Here is a 24,816-nt window from a genome sequence, read left to right on the forward strand (position 1 = left end):
TATCTCAGCGCAAGGTCAGATCAGTTCCTAAATTTGCATTTTGGAGATTCCAACAGCAGGTAGTAATAAAGTTCATGTCCAAACTCTGAAAATATAGTGGATCATCAAGTTATGACAATCACAGTTGTAACCATTTTATGTAATAAAAATGTATGGGATTTGTGTTCCTAACTGTCACTTACTCGACGTTGTGTCGATGTAGTGACACTAGGGGTCACTCTTGGGAGCCCAAGTCACCTCTGGTCTTTGATAAAAGGCCACTGAAAATTGGCGAGAGGTATTTGCATACCACTCCCCTGGACATACGGGTATAAAAGGAGCTGGTATGCAACCACTCATTCAGATTTTCTCTTTGTAGCCGAACCGGTCGATGTTTACTGAGCTGACTGTTCATTCACCTCTGCTGGATCTGACGGCGCATTTCAGCAGCTTCTCCCTCCTCTGCACTGGTGCACTGCAGAGAACGCCCCTGGGCGCTTCGGCAGAAAAAAGAGAGTATATTTCTCTAAAAGAGTATATTTCTCTAAAAGAGCGGTACACATGGACCTCCTATTCCCCAGCACACTCGTCTGCCCCGATTGGGCTTCCGAAAGAGTCCGCCGGCTCGTCTCACGGCGAGTTCGACCTCTTGTTCGGAGCCCGCAAAGCTGATGAGCTCTCGAGCGCAGCCAGACGCAGAAGCCTCAGCTGGGCCCCCCCCCCCTTGGGGACGATTGCCCAGTCACAGGCTGATGCGGAAATGACGGACATGCTTTCCCGGGCAGACGCGGGAGTGCACGAGGAGCTGACAAAATCGTGGGAGGTACCTTTTACTGCCCGGTCCCGATCTTTCAGCTCCCCCGCACTCACCACCCTCGATGGCGTGGCGGCCAGGGGCTATTCGGCGATTCCCCTGGTGGATAAGGCCCTCGCGGTGCACCTTTGCCCGCAGAGCACCGTCACCTGGTGCGGACGCCCAAAGCTCCCATCCAAGGCCTGTAGGCTCACGTCATCCCTGACGGCCAAAGCCTACAGTGCCGCTGGACAAGCCACCTCCGCTCTGCACGCCATGGCTCTCCTGTAGGTCCACCAAGCCAAGGCACTAAGGTAGTTCCGCCCCAGATTTGATGCAGGAGCTGCGCTCGGCGACCGACCTCGCTCTCTGGGCGACGAAGTTCACGGCACGGTCTCTCGGGCAGGCGATGTCCATCTTAGTGGTCCAGGAGCGCCACCTTTGGCTCAACCTCGTCGAGATGGGTGAGGCCAACAAGGCACGGTTCCTTGCTGCCCCTATCTCCCAGGTTGGCCTATTCGGCGACACCATCAAGGACTTTTCCCAGCAGTTCTCGACAGTGAAGCAGCAGACGGAGGCTATCCGGCACATCCTGCCCTGGCGAGGCTCAAGATCCCGCACCCCACCTGCTCGTCACCAAGGGCGTCCCCCTGCAGTGACTGCACCGGCTCTGCCGCAGCCCGTCCCTTCGGCCCGGCCCTGGCATGGAGCCCACCGCAGGAGGCAGACACCACCTGTCTCACGGCCGGCCACCAAGAACCCATGGAAGGCTTTGAAGTGCCCCTGAGACAGGCAACCCAGCGATGATGCTGTGCAAGGTCAGGGAGGACGAGGAGCAGGTCATCCTGGTAGCACCCTACTGGCCCATCCAGACGTGGTTCTTGGACCTCACGCTCCTCGCGACACGCTACTCTCACGTGATCCTGAGGCCCCGACCAGGCTATGTGCCCAAGGTTACCACGACCCCTTTTAGGGACCAGGTGGTGAACCTGCAAGCGCTGCCTCAGGAGGAGGCAGACCCAGCCCTGACGTTGCTGTGTCTGGTGCACGCTTTATGCATCTATTTGGATCGCACGCAGAGCTTTAGAGTCTCTGAGCAGCTCTTTGTCTGCTTTGGTGGACAGCGGAAAGGAAGCGCTGTCTCCAAGCAGAGGATCGCCCACTGGCTCATTGACGCCATAACTATGGCATATCACGCCCAGGACGTGCCGTCCCCGGTAGGGCTACGAGCCCATTCTACCAGGGGTGTAGCGGCCTCCTGGGCCTTGAACAGGGGCGCCTCTCTAACAGACATTTGCAGAGCAGGGGGCTGGGCAACACCCAACACCTTTGCGAGGTTCTACAATCTCCGGGTGGAACCGGTTTCGTCCTGTGTAGTGGCACACACAAGCAGGTAAGTCCGGGACAGCCGGCTGGGTGTATCGATTGCGCATAGCACCTTTCACCTCCCCTGAGCTGAAGACGTGCACTGTTAACTCCCAGTAGTGTTCACAAACTGTGTTCCCTTGTTGATTTCCTCCGAGCCCTGTGGTAGATGAGTTTTGGAGAGACTCACTGCCCAGTACACATGCTAACTAAAGCCCTGTACTGGAGTAGGTGCCCAAGACCATGTGACGTATTTCCACTTGAATAACCCCCCCCCCAACCCCTCTGGGTGGGGTGTGGTCTCTGCGGTATCCCCCCCGACTAGACCTGGTCGGCCCAGTTGGTCAATCCCCCTTTTTTTGGGGGAGTGAAAAAAAGGGGATAAGAGGCCACGACTGGGCTAGCCCATCTCTATCTTTTGGGTAGTCGACTTGTCCCAAAGGGCCGTTCGACAGTGTTGGGGGAGGTTACGTGTCGGCCTGGTGCACTGGCTACGAGGCACTCTGCCCGTCACACACCGCCAGTTCACGTAACACAGTTCAGCCAGTTGCGGCATTTTGTATAGGGACCCCTAGTGTCACTACATCGACACAATGCGAGTGGGTGACAGATAGGGAACATCCTGGTTACTTGCATAACCTCCGTTCCCTGATGGAGGGAACGAGACGTTGTGTCCCTCCTGCCACAACACTGAAATACCCGCTGAAATGGCCGGGACCTTGTCTCGGCTCCTCAGCATAAAACCTGAATAAATGGTTGCATACCAGCTCCTTTTATACCCGTATGTCCGGGGGAGTGGTATACAAATATCACTCGCCAATTTTCATTGGCCTTTTATCAAAGACCAGAGGTGTCTGGGACTCCCAAGAGTGACCCCTAGTGTCACTACATCGACACAACGTCTCGATCCCTCCATCAGGGAACGGAGGTTACGCAAGTAACCAGGACGTTAAATTTTCTAGAGGTCATGGTTTATTTTTCATTCATTTTTATTATGTTTATATTAACAATTGTATGATCTAATTTATATTAGTATTTTTCCACCTGTTGTTGATTTTTAAGTGACTGCAAAAGAGGTCGGTGAAAGAAGTTGGAGAGGATAAAATTTGCATTTGCCCACAATGAACAATATATATTTTTTCACATAATTTATTAATCTTTGTTAATGCTAGTTAATAAAAATACAATTGTTCATTGTTAGTTAAAAATGCATTAACTAATGTTAACATATACTACTTTTGATTTTAAAAAATGTATTACTGTATGTTGAAGTTAACATTAACCAAGATTAATAAATGCTGTAAAAGTTTTGTTCATTGTTAGTTCATGTTAACTAATGTTAACAAATGGAACCTTATTGTAAAGTGTTACCCATGGACAAACATTGGGCCAAACATTGTATTAGGCTGCTAAATATAAGATATATTAACATATCATTGATGTGTTTAATGATGTGTTGCCAAGAATTCTCTGCAGAAAACACATTGTGGACGGTACAAACCACATTTAACCTTGCATAGTTCTGTTCAATGTTTTCAAGGATGAGAGCATGTCATGTACCATTACCTGTCCATGTTGGCATCTGTGTAATTTGGCTAGCTTCTTCCAAGTGACAGATTAATTTGCACCACAGTAATGTTGAGTTGGATAAGACATACAGCCTTTGACAAAAACAACAAATGATAAAACAAGTGTCTGAGTTTTCCATAAACAATTTTTAGCTGTGGATATTCCTCCCACAGGTGTAAGTTGTCTGTAGCTGCATTCTCCCTCCACAGTGCAAATATTGATCCGGACAACACGTGGCCAATTTTCTCCATTTTATTTTTGTTTTCAAGCCAGTCCCACTGTGTCAAAAGGGAAAGATGCCATCCACCAAGCTGTGCACAGCAGAAACCTCTGAAGTGCTAGAGATATTTAGAGGCCTGTTTATTTTTGTTATCAATGGGTTTTTTTTTTTTTCATATCTCATGAGTCCTAAATAGAGACTGAGAGGCAGTCATTAGTGAGAAGCAGCTCTAAGAGGAGATAATTGGGTTGAGTGCACATTGAAGCATGTTATAAGGAAGTAGCTTAGTTGCAGGAATTTAAAGTCTGTCAGAAAGCCAATAAACTGCATCAGACTGGATTTGAGACATCTTCAACCCTCATAAATTATCTCTTTTTAAAACCTGCTGTGAAGTCAGTGTGTGAATTATTTGCATCTTTGAAAATATATTTAATTTAGGTAAAGCAAGACATTCATAATCCACTGGTGGACTTTAAAATTCATATTTGACAGACATTTACAAAAGAGTATATAGACGGTAAACTTCGGTTTAGATTTAGACAGTCTTAGTCGGTTTCGAAGTTCTCACCGTTATTTGGAGTTCTCCTTTTCTTTCAGGAAAGTTATACAACCTTGAAGCTGTTTACATTATAAAAAGCTTTAAGATTCAAGGAGATACTCACATGGCAATAAATAACACATTGTGTAATGCCCTGGAAAAAAATTCCATTTGCTATATTGGGAACACATGGATTCAACTCTACTTGCAGGCTTGGCGTTATTATGTGCTACAAACTCACCTAGAAGTGTCTAGACTTGCTTGAATATAATATTCTGTTGTATGACACACATTCTCCAGGTTATTTTGGCATTTTTTCTGACCTTACACCCCTCTTATTCTGAAAAAAACTTTAATACATTGCTACAAAGCAACTTAAAGTTAACATATAATAAAAAAAAACTAAATAAATACACATTCCTTGTCTTATTGTACATGATTCATCAGTAAACATTATTATTACAAAAGACAAAATGTTTGTCTTCATTAGTGTTGGGTGTCAAACGATTACAAAGTAATTAGTTACTGTAATCTAATTATTTTTAAGTACAAAATAGTGTAACGGGAAGTTTAAGTCTTGTAATCAGATTACAGTTACTGCCTTTCGATTAAGGTAATTACTATTAAGTACATGTCTTGGGTTAAATGCATTTCTACAATAACAATATTTATGTATAATACATTTAAAATATTAATTATGTTGAAATTAACAACTGTACAGCTGAAAGGGCGTGCGACAATGGACGAGTGGAAAAACAGGAATATTTAGGAGGTAACTTAAAAGTAAAATAATTAGTAATGTGATTACTTTTATGCTGAAGTAATCACTAAAGTAATCTAACTACAATTTTGTACTTAATCAGTCATTTGTGGTTGATTACTTTTTAAAGTAACTTGTCCAACACTGGTCTTACATAAAAACTTAATAACTTATGACTTACTAAATACCTTTCCTTTTCAATTGACAGCAAATTCTCATATGGGATGCCCACTTTTCACAATTTGATAAATTCCTGATGGATAAAATTGAGTCCTGCCTTTTCCCCTCATGAAATATCCTGTTTTAATAAGAAATATGTCACAATTAGGAATGAAATGGGTTCCAAATGTAATTTCATTTGGCTTTAAAAACTTGCCTGATGTCTATGATGCTGTTATTTTAATAATTACATATACATTTATGCACATTGCAGACTTATTTATCCAAAGTGACTTTCAGTGAATTTAAGGTATACATTTTATAATTTTTTTGTATTCCCTGGGACTAAAACACATTACTTTTTCAGGGTTCCCATCAACCGGTGTATTAGTTACACATGAGAGATCATGATGTACCTGTATATAGTCTGTATGTGCTGCACGCTTTAGAGCGCTCTGCTCTCTGTCATCTACAAAACACAGAGTGCGTGATGATCACGATGCAGTGTTTTCAGTGTATGAGCGTACGGATTCACACATTCATTTTGAAGCACGCAGCACCTGCAGATTATTTATTTATTTATTTTATTTAATCGCAGTCTTTTGCGGTTTAATAATAACACTAGGAATATCGCGATTTTAATAATTTAATAAATTTTCGTCCCAAATACAGAATGTCCATTCCGTGACATTCCGCATTTTGTAGCTAATGCCATTTTTATGGATTCTGTTATTCCCATCCGTGTTTTCCGCATCACGTAAATCAATGGGTCCTACATGTGGTAACTGCATTATAAGCGAACTCCGACTGTTGCATTATAAAAAATTAATTCACATCCTGAGGGTGTGAATTCTTTTTTTTAAATTAATTTTTTTATCAGCGGTCCGACCATTGTCACTGTCTTAAGTTTAGAACTCAAATGTTCTTGTAGTTAGCGCCACAGCAATGTTGGAACAAACAAATCATATTTAGCATTATTTCAGTATTTACTTAAACTATTTCCTCGGAGCAATGCAGAGATGATAGCAGATGAGCAGAAATGTACCTGACAGAGTTTCACAACATGCAGCAGCTGGCAGTGACCAAAAAAAAAAAAAAAAAAAAATCTTGTTAGCAACACCAGGACAAATAATTATTTTCCAGAACATTTAAGTATTTTTGTAATTTTCCATGACTGGAAAACTGCATTGCAAAATTCCAGGTTTTTTCAGGACGCCTGGGAACCCTGCTTTTTGGCTGTTAGGGCCATGCTCTAAATTACAGATATAATTAACATTACTCATATTGTAATGTGTTTCATCAAAAAATTATATAATGTCCAAACACCTCCACATTTCAAAAACATTCCTTTATTATAAATAAATTATTTGTATAAAAATTGAATTGGCATGCTTCAACCATTTGCACACTCACAACCCGAGGTTATAGACCAGATTAGCCAATACAAGAGACAAATGCATTTTCCAATGCAAGTCTGACACTGTGGGACAAGAATGAGAAAATCTTCACGACCACAAAATACTTACAATTAGAATAACATGTAACATGGTTGACTCCTTTATTTGTTCTGTTTCTTAACTTTTGTATTTTTTCTCTTACCCCTTTGCCAGTGTCTTCATTTTATTGGCTGCCAACGTACTGTAAATGGCAGCTTTTTACTCCTTTTTTTGGACTGCCGCCTAGATATCAGAAAAAATTAATAAATCAAATTTTCTAAGTTCATGAGTCCATCCTTTTGTCCACAAACAACATTTATGTCTCATGCTTGGATTTCAGTCATTGGTTCCCATTGCCTTTGAGCCAGACAGTCTCAGGCCAATCAATTCCAGAATGTTCTTTTCAGGTCGTGTGCTCATATGGCATGATTGGTATAGCTGACATAGGTTGTTTTTGTGGATGGTGCTGAAAATGAAAACAGTCAGTTTAAGAAGACAGCTGTGTATCAGGAAGTTAAAAAAAAACAATGTCGTGGCAAGAGATGAGGGAACTGTGGTTCATTGAGTTAATTCATTTTGAGCGTAAGGAAAGAAATGGATTTTGAGTGTAACTCTGTGACCATCAAGATGAAATTCTCACTTTGTTTCATAGATTGAAAATGATGTGCCTCTTGGTTTCATTTAAAAGTAGGAAGGAACAATTGAAAAAGTAATAATAACATAACAAAAACTATATTATAAAGGAGAGGTCTGGTTTTGGTCTGGTCTCACATTTAGAGAGATATCATTCTCATGAACCTTTATTGATACTTGGAAAGCATTCATGGCATAATCATACTTCAAAACTGCGCTGCTAATGACTAGTGGTTGACCGATATCTTTTTCTTTTTAATAGCCAATACAATATTTAGAGAGTAGGGTGGTCAATGGACGATGTAATGCTGATATACAAGTTATATTTTAAGCAATTTTCTCCTACTTTAATTGACCCCTTGGGCACAGTTATGGCCCGATAATCTTATAATGGCCAAATATTGACCGGCCTGTAAATATCGGTCTATCACACAGCTAATAACTGATCCTTGCACAGAAGTGAATGACACTACACTAAAATGATTCAAAATGTGTTTGCCCTCCAAATGGCATCCTTTTACTTATTCATTACATGCCACATTTGATACTCATTATGGACCGGCCCGGTTTTAAAACCCTTTAGCAGAAGGGTCATGGCACATTAGTGAGGGTCTGGACATTTGCATTAACTTTAACACACCGCTGTGGACCTGTGCATACTGTTCTTGGTTAATGATCAGTTCCCTTATGTAAGGTAATACAACATTGACTGCTGAAATACATAAGCACAGTTTCCACTTCCCTCGCCTCAGTTTGTTTGTGGAAATGAGCTGGCAGTTAGTAATTCACATTCACTGAGACATAATTTTATATGAGATGTGATTCGAACCTTAATGTTCCATATAGTATTAGCACCAGTCAGTGCAGGCAGCATAGCTAATAAATTAGCAATGATATTTTAGTGAATGCATTTTTATCACCTCATTTCCTCTTAATAAAAAGCTTGAGATGACAAAATAAGCACTTAAGGGAGACTAATTTTGTAACCAATGCAAACGTTTTAGAACCATAGAGGTTATCAGTTCATTATCATGTACAGTTTAGTCAATATTAAAGGAATAGTTCCTAAAGGAATGAAAATTCTGTCATTATTTACTCATCCTCATGTCATTCCAATATGTATGCTGTTATTTTCTTTTATGTTCTGTGGAACATAAATGTATTAATTTTGAAATATCTTCATGCAGATCTTTTCCATACAATGAAAGTTCATAGTTACCATGTTTTCAAGCTCCAAACGGACAAAAACCATCATGAAAACATCATAAAAGCAGTCAATAAGCCTTATCCCAAGTCTTCTGAAGTAATTCATTAGCTTTGTGTGTGAAACAGACCAAAATGTTAGATGTTATTCACTGATAATCTTCCCCTCCACCGAAGCTGGACGTGAACTTTGGTGGAGGGGAAGATTATCAGTGAATAACAAATTAAATGAACAAGTTAGAGCTATCATATGACATAAGAAGACTCGGTACATAGTGCAGAGGGCATATGGACTACTTTCATGCTTTTATGGTGCTTTATGTCTTTTTTGGAGCTTGACAAAAGTGATCACTATAAACTGTTGCAAAGGAGCTACGTAAAGATTCATAAAACAATTCTACTTTTGTGTCCCAAGGAAAAATAACAGCATATAGGGTTTAAACTACATAAGAGTACACATTTTCATTTTTGGGTGAACTATTCCTTTAAATGATTCTAAGTTTAGTTATGAAACAGTATATGGCACAAGCTGATTGCTCTGTTGACATACTTTTTCTTTGTCTAACATTTAAATTGCCTCCACAGCTAAGCTGGGCTTGATGCAGTGCGATACAAGAGTTTTCTCTCTGAAACCCTCCTCCTCCCTAGCACCATTTGTCTAGAGCCGCTTCAACTGGATTGAATGTACATCTAATAGAGCAGCACCATGTCTTACATGCTCAACACAGCATGTGTATCTTCTAGTAGTAGCAAGTCTTCATACTGGACTTGCTCTGCAGCAGTAGTAGCAGCAGTGTAAGCAGATCTAGTCTGCCAAAACTAAACCTACTACCTTGAGAATTGTCATGACTGAAATATACGAATGCTCTAGTTAATGTGCCACATTTACAATGTAATAAAATGCTCTCTACTAAGTTTGTGCTTGAGGGAGAAGACGTCTGTACTCACTACTATTGTCCACACTCTCACAGAGCTCGGTTTTCACCTCTCCGTTGGGCCGCTCGCTTGCCAGATGGCTGAGTTTGTTGGTCATGGTGGCGGCGGTGACGATGGCCTTGAAGCTGCGCTTGCGTTTGGGGACATTCTGCTCTGGGTGCAGGATGATAATGTAGACTTTGGGCATAAAGAGCATCCCCAGAGACACGGACGCACTCAGGCTCAGAGAGACAGTCAGTGTGGCTGTCTGAATATACATCTAGAGAGAAAAGGTGATATCAATGGTTAAAAGTGTGCAATTTTTTAAATTTAAAATACTTTTTCATATTTTAGATTAATATACAGAGACAACTATAAGTAGGTCATTCATATAAGTATATTGATTCCCCTAAAAGGTGTAAATACAGTGGCACTGTGGTGCTGTTTGTTTGAGTATACCACCAACCAAACAAACTAACTGGTGCCTTAACCAGTGGTTTGTGTTTGGGGTGGTACTGCTTGTTTGGTGGTAAAGTTTTAGGTTAGGGAGGTACATTTTACTTATTAAAACCACCATCTAAAATTCACCTTAAAAACCTTTTATGATAACCTCATTTCGCTCTGTTTTGGTTGGCTCCTGGTGGAAACAAACGTGTTATGAAGCACATGATTTCAGTTTTGCAAAAACGTTACAATGCTCACATATATTTCAGGCTGGAACGTTTGAAAACAGGTAATTATTTTTGCAGTTCCATTTAATGCTGCAGAAATCACACACTTCAACTTTAAAATACTGGTTAAAATCTGACAGAAGAGTGCCACTCTATGGGTGACATAGAGTTCCCTTTAAAGACAAAATGAAAGTATGGACCCTATTGACTTTCCAAATGAATGTCTGTGGTCTTATTGTGCACAATTCATCAGTTTCAAGTCATTTTTAAGAAAAAAAAAAAAAAGCTTCTTTTCATAATCTTTCATCAGACTTTAATAACTTTCTCTGCTTCTGAAATTATTTTGCTTTGTACTGATGCAACCAAGGCCACACCAATATTAACCAGCAAGATTTAAAAAAAAAAAAATGTAAGTGGTGCTTGACCATGCAAAGTCGCTGGCACAATGTTAGTGTGTTGCTCTGGGGTGTTTTTATGAAGATGTTGCTATGCGGATGCTAAGGTGTTCTAGGTGGTTTATAGCACCTTACTATGCAGTTGCTAGGGTATTCTGGGTAGTTGTTAGAGCGTTGCTATGTACTCACGTGAGTTGGGTGGTTACTTACTGGTCCAAGTCAAAAGAGACCAATGAAGTCTCAATTATATTCTGTTCCCTATCGCTCAGGTACCTCTTTCAATATTGGTCTTTGGGATTTGCTTGTTTTATCATCTGCCAGGCAAAAATGTTAAGTCTGTTTGCTTAGACAAGTAATGTATCACACCTCTCCTCAACAAGCCACAGGATTTCATGGATAATTCATGTCCATAGCACAAATGGCATGGGTCAAATTACTCACCAAAATATAATACTTAAATATTGCTAAGTATAAGCCCCTAACCCTAAATATGAGCATCAGTAATAGTGATGTTTGCCTTAGCAATGAAGTGGATTTTTAAGAATGTAAACTCGCATTCAGGTTTGACTCCATGTTGATATAGAATGCCTACTTTTCTTGATCCAGTCAAATCCAATCCAACATAATGTCAAATTTTTTTCAAACTCTAGGACTATTTCATGGATAATATCGATTATGAATCATCACAACTTGAACAAAGGAAGCAAGGATTACAAGAAATGTCTCTAAAATTAGTAGAGATAGACCGATAATCGGTTTGACCTATATTTTTAACTGATATTTACACTTCTCCACTTAATCGGTTATCGGTTCTTTAATATCAGGTTTACCGATAAAGACTTTATATTAATAATTAATATTAAATATTAATTAAGAGGTTAGTGATAAATAATTATGTTGTTTATATGCCTAAAAGCAAAAATAAAACCAGAATTAAAAATCAGTTATGCACATCAGTTATCAGACACTTATAAATAAAAAACCCCGATATCGGTCGATATTCAAAAATCAGTCTTCATACAGGCCCATGTCCCAGAGTTTGATAAATGGCTTATCTGGCTAACAAATATATGACTTCTTACCATGGTTTCGAGTGATCAATAAGCTAATGGATGGTAAATAATAACATATGACTGCTGTGGCTGAAGCAAAAGATAAAGCTCTTCACATTTACATTATATTAAGAGAAATGGAGTGCTACTGTAGCTTAAGCTGAAGAATGAGCCAAGGCTTTTAGGTCAGGGGTGGAGAATGTAGAGCATCGCAGCAGGGTATCACTCCACACCACAGCTCAGATGATGGGAGTGAAATCAAATTAACCGTATTGCTTTGAACTGATGTGGGCAAAGAGGTAAACACAGCAGTAGAGGAGCTCTTGTACTGCATCTGACTGAATACATGAGGGTGAGTAAATGATGATAGAATTTTAATTTTTGGACAAACTATCCCTTTAACACTTTAAAATATCAAGCGCAACTTCAAGTAAATAATTAATTTAGGTCATATACTGTAGGTTCAGCTGGGAGAAAAAAGTTCTAGAACATGCATCCAATCCACATTAGATGGACCAACATGAATACCGTTTTTAGCCTGATTTGAACTTAAGAATCAACATTTATAATATTTATTACATAATCTTTATATTATTATTTCTGTAGGACTTTATAATGTATTTTTATTAAACTGTTTTTAAAATAAAGAATGTCATATCATATTATGTCATGCCATATGAACGACAGAAAAACAAATTGAAATGTATCTTTAAATGCAATACAAATGTACATAAGCCTGGGTGTGTAACTGTATGTTTGCATGTAATGTCAGTCAGTAGCACCACAACAGCAGGGGTAAAAGATGAAAACACACTTTCAAAAAGCTGCAGGAAGAAGTAAACTGCATTTAACTAAAGATCTTTGGAAGCTTAAGTGGTTTAAAAATCAATACTGCAGCATGTGACAGTGAATGAATAAACACAAGCCAAATATATACAAACTGAAACGCATTCAAAGAGTCTGTAAAACTGTGGATGACTCATCGAACTGTAAATACCCCCGCCAGGCGTCATTTCCTCATCTTTTCATCTGTTCCCCTCTATTCAGCTGTAATGCAATGCAAATTGAGAGAACTCTGACAGAATCCTCCCCTAAATCTAGAATGTTCAACACAAGTGATCACTAAATGTGCGAACGGTCCCCTTAAATGAGAAAATGAAGGGGAGTATACAAAAGAAGAAATGCAAAAGTTAAAGTAGTTAACCCAAAAAATGAAAATTTTGTCATTTTTTACTCACATTCATGCTGTTCCAAACCCGTAGGACTTTCCTTTTGTCATGGAATACTAAAGAAGATATTTTGAATAATGGACTGGTTGCTCTTTTTAATGCATTTACTATTTATGGGGACTGGACCTTTCGAGCCTCAAAAAGAAAGGGATCAGTCTGATACGTGAATAAATCTTTCAGACCGTTTTTGCTAACTTAATCAACCAGTTCATTGAAAAGATCTGACTGTGACAGACTGAATCTGAAAAGAACAATTCTTTCATGAATCAGATGTCACTGCTTCTCTCATGAACTCGCCAAGGAGAGGTAGGGTGGATGTCAAGATTTTCAGTGTATAACAATATAAATTTCCATCTGTTTCTCACACAAAGATATCGTATGGCTTCAGAAGACTTGTAATATTGTCTATGCATTGTGCGTGTCAAGATTTTCAGTAAATAATAATGTCGATATCAGTATGTTTCTTACACAAAGCTATAGTATGGTTTCAGAAGACTTGTAATTTTGTCTATGCATTGTACGGGTGAAGATTTTCAGTAAATAATAATGTTGATTTCAGTGTGTTTCTCACACAAAGCTATTGTATGTCTTCAGAAGACTTGTAATATTGTCTATGCCTTGTACGGGTCAAGATTTTCAGTGTATAACAATATAGATTTCAGCATGTTTCTCACACAAAGCTATCGTATGGCTCCAGAAAACTTTTAATATTGTCTCTGTATTGTACGGACCACTTGTATGATAGTTTTATGGTTCTTTTCAAAGCCAGAAAGTGTCAGTCTCCATTAAGTTTAATGACATGGCAAAGAGCGACCAGCACTGTCTTCAGAGTTTCTCCTTTTGAGTTCTATGGAAGAAAGTCATAAGAGCTTGACATGACACAGGGGTGAGTAAATGATGACATAATTTTCATTTTTGGGTGAATTGTTCCTTTAAACGATGAAATATACTCAAGTATGCTGAAGAAATGAGACAGTTTATGCAGAAAATGAGCAGAAATGAGGAGCTGTACACAAGATTAAAATTACGCTCGATGCATAGCTGCAAGAAACAGAGTGGAAGTTTTAATGAGCACAGAGCGGGGAGATGTGAGTAAGAGAGACATGCCTCAATAAAATACTCATATCTGTGTCCTCATATTGCAGTGGCTCATTGCGATGCTTAATCTTTTTAACATCAGTGAGGGCCCAAGAAATAAGCCTGGGAGAGATAACAGAGCAGGAAATACGCTCTGCGGATTTCTTTCCTTTTGGAATCAGACCTTTGTCATGACGGAGGAATGAAAAAACAATCATAGATTTGAGGAAAACAATTTCCTCCTTTACGTAACTTTTAATTTAATCCCATTTTAAGGGCCTGATGTTCGCTATATTGTTTGTTTTTCGTAATGTTCGTTTCTCAAAATGAATGCTGGAGTGCTTTTATGTTAAATTCTGCACTTCTAATCCCTTGTGTGCATGTGTAGCCACCTTGCTGAATAAAAAAACCGATCATAACTCAGTTAGGGTAACGTACTGTTAATGAGATATGCTATCTAGCATATGATAATTAAACGTTGGAAAAGCTGTGAGGCAAATTTTAACATTCTGTCCTTCCACAAGCAAAATATCTGGCTTAACTTATCTTAAAAGGAATAGTTCACCCAAAAACGGAAATTCTATTCTCATTTACTCACCTTCATTTTGTCTTCTAGCGCATCACAAGATGTGTAAGAACCAATGAGGTTTGATGTTATTGATGTTGCTGCCATTTTGGATTCTGTGCTGTTTACATACTTTATAAATTATTTCATTTAATTTAAGAGTGACAAACACCTTTGGTGATCGTATGTCTTCAGAAGACTTGGAATATGATGCAAGAGTCGCATGGACTAGTTCCCTATCTGTCACTCACTCGACGTTGTGTCGATGTAGTGACACTAGGGGTCACTCTTGTGAGCCCGAGACACCTCTGGTCTTTGATAAAAAGCCAATGAAAATTGGCGAGTGGTATTTGCATGTCACTGCCCTGGACATACGGGTATAAAAGGAGCTGGTATGCAACCACTCATTCAGATTTTCTCTTCGGAGCCGAACGGTCATGCTCACTGAGCTGAATTCTCATGACTGTTCATTCAACTCTGCTGGATCTGACGGCGCATTTCAGCGGCTTCTCCCTTCTCTGCACTGGTGCACTGCAGAGAACGCCCCTGAGCGCTTCGGCAGAAAAAAGAGAGTATATTTTCCTGAAAGAGTATATTTCTCTAAAAGAGCGGCACACACGGAACGTCTTTTTAAAGTTGTGTGTTATTCCTGGTTGCGGTCGTTGCCTCTCAACTTCAGACGGTCACGATCGCTGTCTTTCTTGTCTGGGCGCGACCCACATGGAGGCAGCGTTCATGGATGGTTCATGTTCTCACTGCGAGAACATGGCCATGGCAACGTTGCAGTCGCGGCTTGCTTTCGTAAGAAAAGGTCCTTCTACCTATGGGTTTGAGGCCAGAGTGGCTAGCACTAGGGGCGATTTGGGGACACCAATGGGACCGCCTCCACCGGGTATCCCCCCGCGGACCTCCCATTCCCCAGCACGCTTGTCTGCCCCGATCGGGCTTCTGGATGAGTCTGCCGGCTCGTCTCACGGCAAGTTTGACCTCTTGTTCGGAGCCTGCGAAGCTGATGAGCTCTCGAGTGCGGCATCAGAGAGCGGGCTTGTCCAGTTGGACGCAGAAGCCTCAGCTGGGCTCCCACCTTCGGGGACGATTGCCCAGTCACAGGCTGATGCAGAGATGACGGACATGCTTTCCCAGGCGGCCGCGAGTGTCGGGCTAGAGTGGAATCCTCCGCTCTCCCCTGAAACCCTGCAGCTCGATGATTGGTACATGGGCTCACGGTGCCGATCAAAGCAGCCACGCCCCACTCCAGTGTGTTTCTTCCCGGAAATGCATGAGGAGCTGACAAAATCGTGGGAGACACCTTTTACTGCCCGGTCCCAATTTCTCAGTTCCCCAGCCCTCACTACCCTCGATGGCGGGGCGGCCAGGGGCTATATAGCGATTCCCCTGGTGGATAAGGTGCTCACAGTGCACCTATGCCCGCAGAGCGCTGCCACCTGGTGCGGACGCCCAAAGCTCCCGTCCAAGCCCTGTAGGTTCACGTCGTCCCTGACGGCCAAAGCCTACAGCACTGCTGGACAAGCCGCCACTGCCCTGCATGCCATGGCTCTCCTGCAGGTCCACCAAGACAAGGCGCTAAAAGAACTGCACGAGGGTAGTTCGGCCCAAGATCTGATGCAGGAACTGTGCTCGGCGACCGAACTCGCTCTCCGAGCGACAAAGGTCACGGCATGGTCTCTCAGGCAGACTATGTCCACAATAGTGGTCCAGGAGCGCCACATTTGGCTCAACCTGGTCAGGATGGGTGAGGCCGACAAGACATGGTTCCTTGCTGCCCCCATCTCCCAGGCTGGCCTATTCGGCGACACCGTCGAGGACTTTGCCTGGCAATTCTCGACAGTGAAGCAGCAGATGGAGGCTATCCGGCATATCCTGCCCCGGCACGGCTCAATATCCCCCACCCCATCTGTTCGTCGCCAAGGGCGCCCCCCTGCAGTGACTGCACCGGCTCTGCCGCAGCCCGCCCCTTTGGCCTGGCCCCGGCATGGAGGCCTCCGCAGAAAGCAGACGCCACCCGTCTCATGGCTGGCAGCCAAGAACCCATGAAGGTCGTCAAAGCGCCCCTGAGACAGGCGACCCAGGGTCGACGGAACCCACTGCACTGTAGCTGGTAGTAAGACCACTCCATCCCCTGGTGGAGGGCCGGGTGGAGAATCTTTTGTTGCCTTTTCATTTGATTTCGCCACATGCCCAAGTGGCTGCAGTACCCAACATTTCAGCAAAAGAGCGGTTTCCTCCTTCCCTGGGTCACATACCTGGTGTGCACGGTCGTCATCACGACCACCGTCCACCTTTTTTTCCCTTGCAGGATTGGCACTCCAGCGGCGGTCTCCCCGCCCCTGTGCGCCCAGCTGTGGCACACATCCGCCCCCGATGTGACAGTCTCCACGGGTTGCGAGGACAGGCCTCTTCCTCCCCCGTCCCAGGCTGTTCCGAGGGTGGTCACAAGGAGCCAGGTAAGTGCTTCGATGTCCCTAGACTCAGCACGGCCATGACATGGTGTGGTACCTCGAGCTCCGCCCCGCCACAAGACCCCACCTGCTGGTACGTCCGACGAGGTTGTCCCTTTGGTCCCCCTCGCATGGGACTTGGATGCATGGCTTGCGCTTTCCAATCTATCACAATGGCTGGTCCGGACCGTCCGACTTGGCTATGCAATTCAGTTCGCCAGGCATCCGCCCAGGTTCAGCGGTATCCACTTCACCTTGGTGAAGGACAAAAATGCTGCTACCTTGGGCACAGAGATCGCCACCCTCCTACGGAAGGGTGTGATAGAACCTGTCCCTCTGGCCGAGATGAAGAAGGGGTTTTACAGCCCCTACTTCATCGTACCAAATAAAAAAGGCGGTGGGATGCGGCCAATCTTGGACCTGCGAGTACTGAACCAGCATCTTGAACCGGGAACGACTCCCGTTCAAGATGCTGATGCAAAAACGCATTCTGGCAAGTGTCCAGCATCAAGATTGGTTTGCGGCAGTAGACATGAAGGATGCGTACTTTCACGTCTCGATTCTACCTCGACACAGACCCTTCCTGCGGTTTGCATTCGAGGGTCAGGCGTATCAGTACAAGGTCCTGCCTTTCGGCCTGTCCTTGTCCCCTCGCGTCTTCATGAAGGTCGCAGGGGCAGCTCTTGCCCCGTTAAGGGAAGTGGGCATTTGCATTCTCAACTATCTCGATGATTGGCTAATCCTAGCTTACTCTTGGGACATGTTGTGTGCACACAGGGACTTGGTGCTCTCGCACCTCAGCCGATTAGGGCTTCGGGTCAACTGGGAAAAGAGCAAGCTCCTCCCGGTTCAGAGCATCTCTTTTCTCAGTTTGGAGTTGGACTCAGTCTCTTTGACAGCGCGCCTCATTAAAGAGCGCGCACAGTCGGTGCTGACCTGTTTGAAGGCGTTCAAACAGAAAACAGCGGTTCCACTGAAACTCTTTCAGAGGTTCCTGGGGCATATGGCATCCTCAGCGATGGCCACCCCACTCGGGTTGATGCATATGAGACCGCTTCAGCACTTGCTTCAGACTCGAGTCCCAAGATGGGCATGGCGCCACGGGACACATCACGTGGCCATCACGCCGGTCTGTCACCATCTCTTCAGCCCTTGGACCGACCTCTCATTTCTATGGGCAGGTGTTCCCCTAGAGCATATCTCCAGGTGCATCGTGGTCATGACAGACTGCTTATGGACGGGCCCACGGCTGCATTGGTACATCAACTGCCTCGAGTTGCTGGCAAAAGGTTCCGGCCGTTGATCCAGGGCAAGCATGTGTTAGTTCGGACAGATATCACGGCAACAGTAGCATATATCAACCACCAAGGCGGTCTGCGCTCTTGTTGTATGTCACAACTCGCCTGCCGTCTCCTCCTCTGGAGTCAGCAGCACTTCAAGTTGCTGCGAGCCACTCACATCCCCGGCGACCTCAACACTGCAGCGTATGCGCTGTCACGGCAGGTTACCCTCAGGGGAGAGTGGAGACTCCACCCTCAGATGGTCCAGCTGATTTGGAGTCGATTCGGACAGGCACAGGTAGACCTGTTCGCCTCCCAAGAATCCTCCCACTGCCTGCTCTGGTACGCCCTAACCGAGGCACCTCTCGGCATAGCCGTGCTGGCACACAGCTGGCCTCCTGGCCTACGCAAATATGCATTTCCCCCAGTGAGCCTACTTGCACAGACCCTGTGCAAGGTCAGGGAGGACGAGGAGCAGGTCGTCCTGGTAGCGCCCTACTGGCCCACCGAGACATGGTTCTCAGACCTCACGCTCCTTGCAACAGCCCCCCCCCCCCCCGGTGAATTCCCCTGAGGAAGGACCTCCTTTCTCAGGGACGGGGCACCATCTGGCACCCGCGACCAGACCTCTGGAATCTCCATCTCTGGCCCCTGGACGGGACACGGAAGACCTAAGCGGTCTACCACCCACGGTGGTAGACACGATCACTCAGGCTAGGGCCCCCTCTACGAGGCGCCTGTATGCCTTTAAGTGGCGTCTGTTCGCTAAGTGGTGTTCTTCCCGACAGGAAGACCCCCAGAGATGCGCACTTGGATCGGTGCTTTCCTTCCTGCAGAAGAGATTGGAAGAGTGGCTGTCCCCTTCCACCTTGAAGGTGTACGTTGCTGCTATAGCAGCACACCACGACACAGTGGACTGTAAGTCCTTAGGGAAGCACGACCTGATCATCAGGTTACTGAGAGGTGCCAGGAGGCTGAACCCCTCCAGACCGTGCCTCGTTCCCTCATGGGACCTCTCTGTATTTCTTCAGGGTCTACAGAGAGCCCCCTTTGCAGTCAGCTGAGCTTAAGGCACTCTCCTTGAAGACTGCCCTCCTGACTGTGCTCACTTCCATCAAGAGGGTAGGAGACTTCCAAGCGTTCTCTGTCAGCGAAACGTGCCTGGAGTTCGGTCCGGGCTACTCTCACGTGATCTTGAGACCCCGACCGGGCTATGTGCCCAAGACTCCCATGACCTCTTTTAGGGACCAGGTGGTGAACATGTGAGCGCTGCCCCAGGAGGAGGCAGACCCAGCCCTGTTGTTGCTGTGTCCGGTGCACGCTTTAAGCATCTATTTGGATCACACACAGAGCTTTAGGATCTCTGAGCAGCTCTTTGTCTGCTTTGGTGCACAGCGGAAAGGAAGCGCTGTCTCCAAGCAGAGGATCGCCCACTGGCTCATTGACGTCATAGCTATGACAGTCTGCGGCTATGCAGCCCCCTACACAGCAGGGTGCAATGCACTGTGTGTTGTGACACATTCCTCCCGTAACCATCATTACAATTTTCTGTGACTTGTGCCAGAGTAGACCTTCTGTCAGTTCGGACCAGACGGGATAGGCTTCATTGCCCTTGTGCATCGATGAGCCTTGGGCACCCAACACCCTGTTGCTGGTTTGTAGTTTGTCCCTCCTTGGACCACTGTCGGTAGGTACTCACCACTGCTGACTGGGAGCACCCCACAAGCCTTGCTGTTTCAGAGATGCTCTGACCCAGTCGTCTGGCCGTAACAATTTGGCCCTTGTCAAAGTTGCTCAGGTCTTTACTCCTGCCCATTTCTCCTGCATTCAACATGTTGACTACGAGAACTGACTGTTTGCTTACCATCTAATCTACCCAGACCTTGACATCTGGCTTTGTTAGGAGATGATCAATGTTATTCGCTTCACCTGTGAGTGGTCATAATGCTTTGGTTCATCAGTGTAAATGCACAGTTTAACCAGATGGTATTTATCCACTTATCGTATTTCTATGCAGGGACTTCTAACAAGCCTTCCCTCATTTCCTCCTTTGCAAGTATTCACAAGTATTCAGTCAGTGTTGTCATGTCTGCTTATTAAAAGTGACAGTCCAAGTCAACATTAACTTTCATTGTATAGGAATACATTGCAATGAAAGTGAGTAAATGTAGACAGACTTTACATTTGTAAGTGAACTATCCCTTCCCTTGTCCTTAAACATAACACTTAACATCAATATGTGACAGCAAATATTTGCAGTCAGAAACTCAACACATGCCATGAACATTAGACATGCAGAGAAAATGGGTAATGGCGCTCTGTTTTTAATCCTGGCTTCTCTTGGCAGTTGCACTAATGAGCACTGAACAGAAATATATCCTGATACATGAAAGAACACAAACTAGAGTCTACAGTCTGTAGACTACTGGATTCATCAACATTATAGGCCCCATATTGCCCCAGACTGACAGAGGCTGCATGCTCTCTTTATGGACCATTAACAGCACCAGTATTCCTTTGGGATCATCTTTGATCATCTCTATATATCTGATAATGATTTTTTATATGAGTAATTGCTTTTGATGCAAAGACATTTTAATAGACTAACAAGGACTGCACACTGATGGAGTTGTCAGTGAGGAGATGTGCAGCTGTATGGACGATACTTATCTGTGCAATTTTCAGTTGCCACAATAACAGGTATAGCAAGACAGATAATGACAAAATATATACTGTATATATATATATATATATATATATATATATATTAGCATAAAAGTTGCAGATATATGCTTCACTGATTTAAGGGACATTTTATTTCAAGTCATAATTAAGCATTTGCTAACCTAACATTTTCTGGTGTATATCCTGTATAAAAAATACCTACTGACTCCTCCCAACAGAACTGAATGAGATATTCTTAAAAACCACACAATTTTGTTCTGCTTTTAAAAATGATAGAGTAAATCTGCTGAAAAGACTAGTTTAATCCAGCATGAACTTCTATGTCTGTCAAGGCTGGTTAATGATGGTTTGGTACTGGTTTAGCTTGTGGATCAGGCAATACACTTGTAAAACCTAGCTAGTGAAGCTCTCAATGGCAGTTGCTCGGCTGGTGTATCCAGCCCTGAAGTATGTAAACAGCTTGTCATCATCCTTGCTCATAGGCACTCCATTCAAAGTTTTGACCCCATCATTAACATTGAAAGTAAATGCCATGTGACTAATCACTCTGGAGCCAAAAGATACACTGCTAGACAAAAAAACAATAGAAATTCTAATGGTTCCACTACAAATACCATTATGAGTGTAGATTTTTTAGGCCATGTTCTATTAGGATTTAAAGGGGCCATGAAATTCTCTCTTTTAAAAAAAAAAAAAAATTTATTATGTTCCCTGATGTCCACTGATAATATTAGTAAAGTTTTCTTTGCATCAAAACAGTCATAATTAAGTAATATATGATAATTTTCCACCCTGACTCTGGCCCTCTGTCGAAATGCTTGGTTTTGGCCTAAGCGCCTCCTTAAAACTTCAACGTAAATGCCCACTGTTATGATTGGCTAACATCGTGCAGCCCCTCAAGTACAGCCATATTTTAAACTCGGAAGAGAATGAATAAAATTTCAGGGTTTATACATAACACACATCCAACACATTGCATCTGAATATGTTAAACTGTTCTCTCTTGCACAACTGAGTATTAAACTGTTACTCAGCACCATAAACTATTAAACAGTCATGACATTTGAAATATTTATAAATGAAATGGTTTACTTACATTTTTGATCGGGTCCAAGTGTTTTTAACTGCCCCATCCTTCAGTAACAGTTCATTTGCAAAGCTTGAATTGTAGTAAGACTGATTTGATATAAGCCGAAAAAAATAAACATACAATCCGTACATATACCAAAGCGCTGTGAATACACGCACACACATACAGTATCACATCACTGGAAATGCATCAAAACAGTCAAAGATGTCCATCTAGTGCATGTTTACATACACCAACAATTAAAATAGTGCAGATAGGTGAAAGAGCACATCCAGGATGCGTTTGTGCTCAAAACAGCAAGACCCAGAGCATCTAAAGGACTCTCCTTGTCAGAGTTGTACCTTGACACCACGTCTATCAAATACAGCACCAGATAAATGACTGCGGTCAAAGACGTCTGTCTAGTGCATGTTAATATACAAAAATCATTCAAAATAGTCCAGATAGGTCCCCTTTGGTGTTCAGAAATAGTGAGGCCATACTAGGCCTGTAAGTCCTAGTGTAAACTCTGTTTATGAACTGAGCACCAGTGGGCGGGGCCAAGAATGCGATGACATAAAGTAGTTGTTGATTTTTTTCCGCTGTAGAGGTGGTCATGAATTAATAGGCCCCAAAGTGACATAGGGAAGTCACGGAAGTAGACAACGGGGCATTTTTGCAGCTTGGTTTCAATAAATGCTTTTATTGCTTTGGGTATTAAGTTTTGAATTCAGAAATATAATTTTTTTTATAGTAGAATTAACTCTAATATGTAAAAATATCAAGGAAAATTTGATTCCTCATGACATGAACCCTTTAATGGTTTAAATTGGTTTCCATTACAGATATGGTATCCACTAGATATAACATGCAACCAAAAGAAGCCAACACATTACCAGTAGAGACCCAAGGGGGCCATTATTGCTTTTATTAAAACCAAAATATTTCCCATTATAATCATTAAATCCATTAGAATTTCTTTAAAACGGTTATTAGAAATTCATTAGAATGGTTTTCTAATGATTAGTGTGGGTTTCTATTGTTCTTTTTTTTCAGCAGGGAAATGACGTCATGACAGTGCTGACTAGGTGATGGCACTGCATGCCGTTTACTAGCGCCTATCCTGAGCTGCGTAGTTCATTTCACGTTTTTTAGAGACTTTCAAAAATCGGTGACTGGCAAAACGTCTACTATATTATAATGAAATATTTGTGATTCATATGTTGCATGCAATATATATATATATACACTATATTGCCAAAAGTATTCGCTCACCCATCCAAATAATTGAATTCAGGTGTTCCAATCACTTCCATGGCCACAGGTGTATAAAATGAAGCACCTAGGCATGCAGACTGCTTCTACAAACATTTGTGAAAGAATGGGCCGCTCTCAGGAGCTCAGTGAATTCCAGCGTGGTACTGTGATAGGATGCCACCTGTGCAACAAGTCCAGTCGTGAAATTTCCATGCTACTAAATATTCCACAGTCAACTCTCAGTGGTATTATAACAAAGTGGAAGCGATTGGGAATGACAGCAACTCAGCCACAAAGTGGTAGGCCACGTAAAATGACAGAGCGGGGTCAGCGGATGCTGAGGCGCATAGTGCGCAGAGGTCGCCAACTTTCTGCAGAGTCAATCGCTACAGACCTCCAAAGTTCATGTGGCCTTCAGATTAGCTCAAGAACAGTGCGTAGAGAGCTTCATGGAATGGGTTTCCATGGCCGAGCAGCTGCATCCAAGCCATACATCACCAAGTGCAATACAAAGCGTCGGATGCAGTGGTGTAAAGCACGCCGCCACTGGACTCTAGAGCAGTGGAAACGCGTTCTCTGGAGTGACGAATCACGCTTCTCCAACTGGCAATCTGATGGATGAGTCTGGGTTTGGCGGTTGCCAGGAGAACGGTACTTGTCTGACTGCATTGTGCCAACTGTGAAGTTTGGTGGAGGGGGGATTATGGTGTGGAGTTGTTTTTCAGGAGCTGGGCTTGGCCCCTTAGTTCCAGTGAAAGGAACTCTGAATGCTTCAGCATACCAAGAGATTTTGGACAATTCCATGCTCCCAACTTTGTGGGAACAGTTTGGGGATGGCCCCTTCCTGTTCCAACATGACTGCGCACCAGTGCACAAAGCAAGGTCCATAAAGACATGGATAAGCGAGTTTGGTGTGGAAGAACTTGACTGGCCTGCACAGAGTCCTGACCTCAACCCGATAGAGCACCTTTGGGATGAATTAGAGCGAAGACTGCGAGCCAGGCCTTCTCGTCCAACATCAGTGTCTGACCTCACAAATGCGCTTCTGGAAGAATGGTCAAAAATTCCCATAAACACACTCCTAAACCTTGTGGAAAGCCTTCCCAGAAGAGTTGAAGCTGTTATAGCTGCAAAGGGTGGGCCAACGTCATATTAAACCCTATGGATTAAGAATGGGATGTCACTTAAGTTCATATGCGTCTAAAGGCAGATGAGCAAATACTTTTGGCAATATAGTGTATATATATTTCGTCAGAATACATAGTTACTTTTGAATGGCCACCAGAAATGTGAAATTAAAGTACAGCATCTACCAGCAGTGGCTAACTGGACCATGCTAACCAGCCAAATCTCGACCCCTTGGTAAAGCTAGTTAAAAACCAGCACCTCATGCTGAGGACCAGCATCCAAAACAGAACAAATGCTGATCATTAACTAAACAATAGTTAATTAAAACCATTTTAGCTTTAAATGTGCACTAAGTAAATTTTTGCTCATGTTTCACTGA

General features: G+C 43.2%; 1 protein-coding gene across 1 annotated transcript in view; it reads right to left on the reverse strand.

Annotated features, from left to right (window-relative positions):
• Positions 1–6,710: 6,710 nt before the first annotated feature.
• Positions 6,711–24,816, reverse strand: part of grm8b (glutamate receptor, metabotropic 8b) — a 254,050-nt gene continuing 235,944 nt past the window's right edge. The window contains exons 10-11 of the mRNA XM_051690429.1: positions 9,604–9,850; positions 6,711–7,285 (exon numbers count right to left, since the gene is read on the reverse strand). Of these exons, the coding sequence (XP_051546389.1) occupies positions 7,236–7,285; positions 9,604–9,850 (297 nt within the window). The 3' untranslated portion in view covers positions 6,711–7,235. The remainder of the gene's footprint in view (positions 7,286–9,603; positions 9,851–24,816) is intronic.

Source organism: Myxocyprinus asiaticus, chromosome 46 (assembly GCF_019703515.2).
Source record: "Myxocyprinus asiaticus isolate MX2 ecotype Aquarium Trade chromosome 46, UBuf_Myxa_2, whole genome shotgun sequence".
NCBI lineage: Eukaryota > Metazoa > Chordata > Actinopteri > Cypriniformes > Catostomidae > Myxocyprinus > Myxocyprinus asiaticus.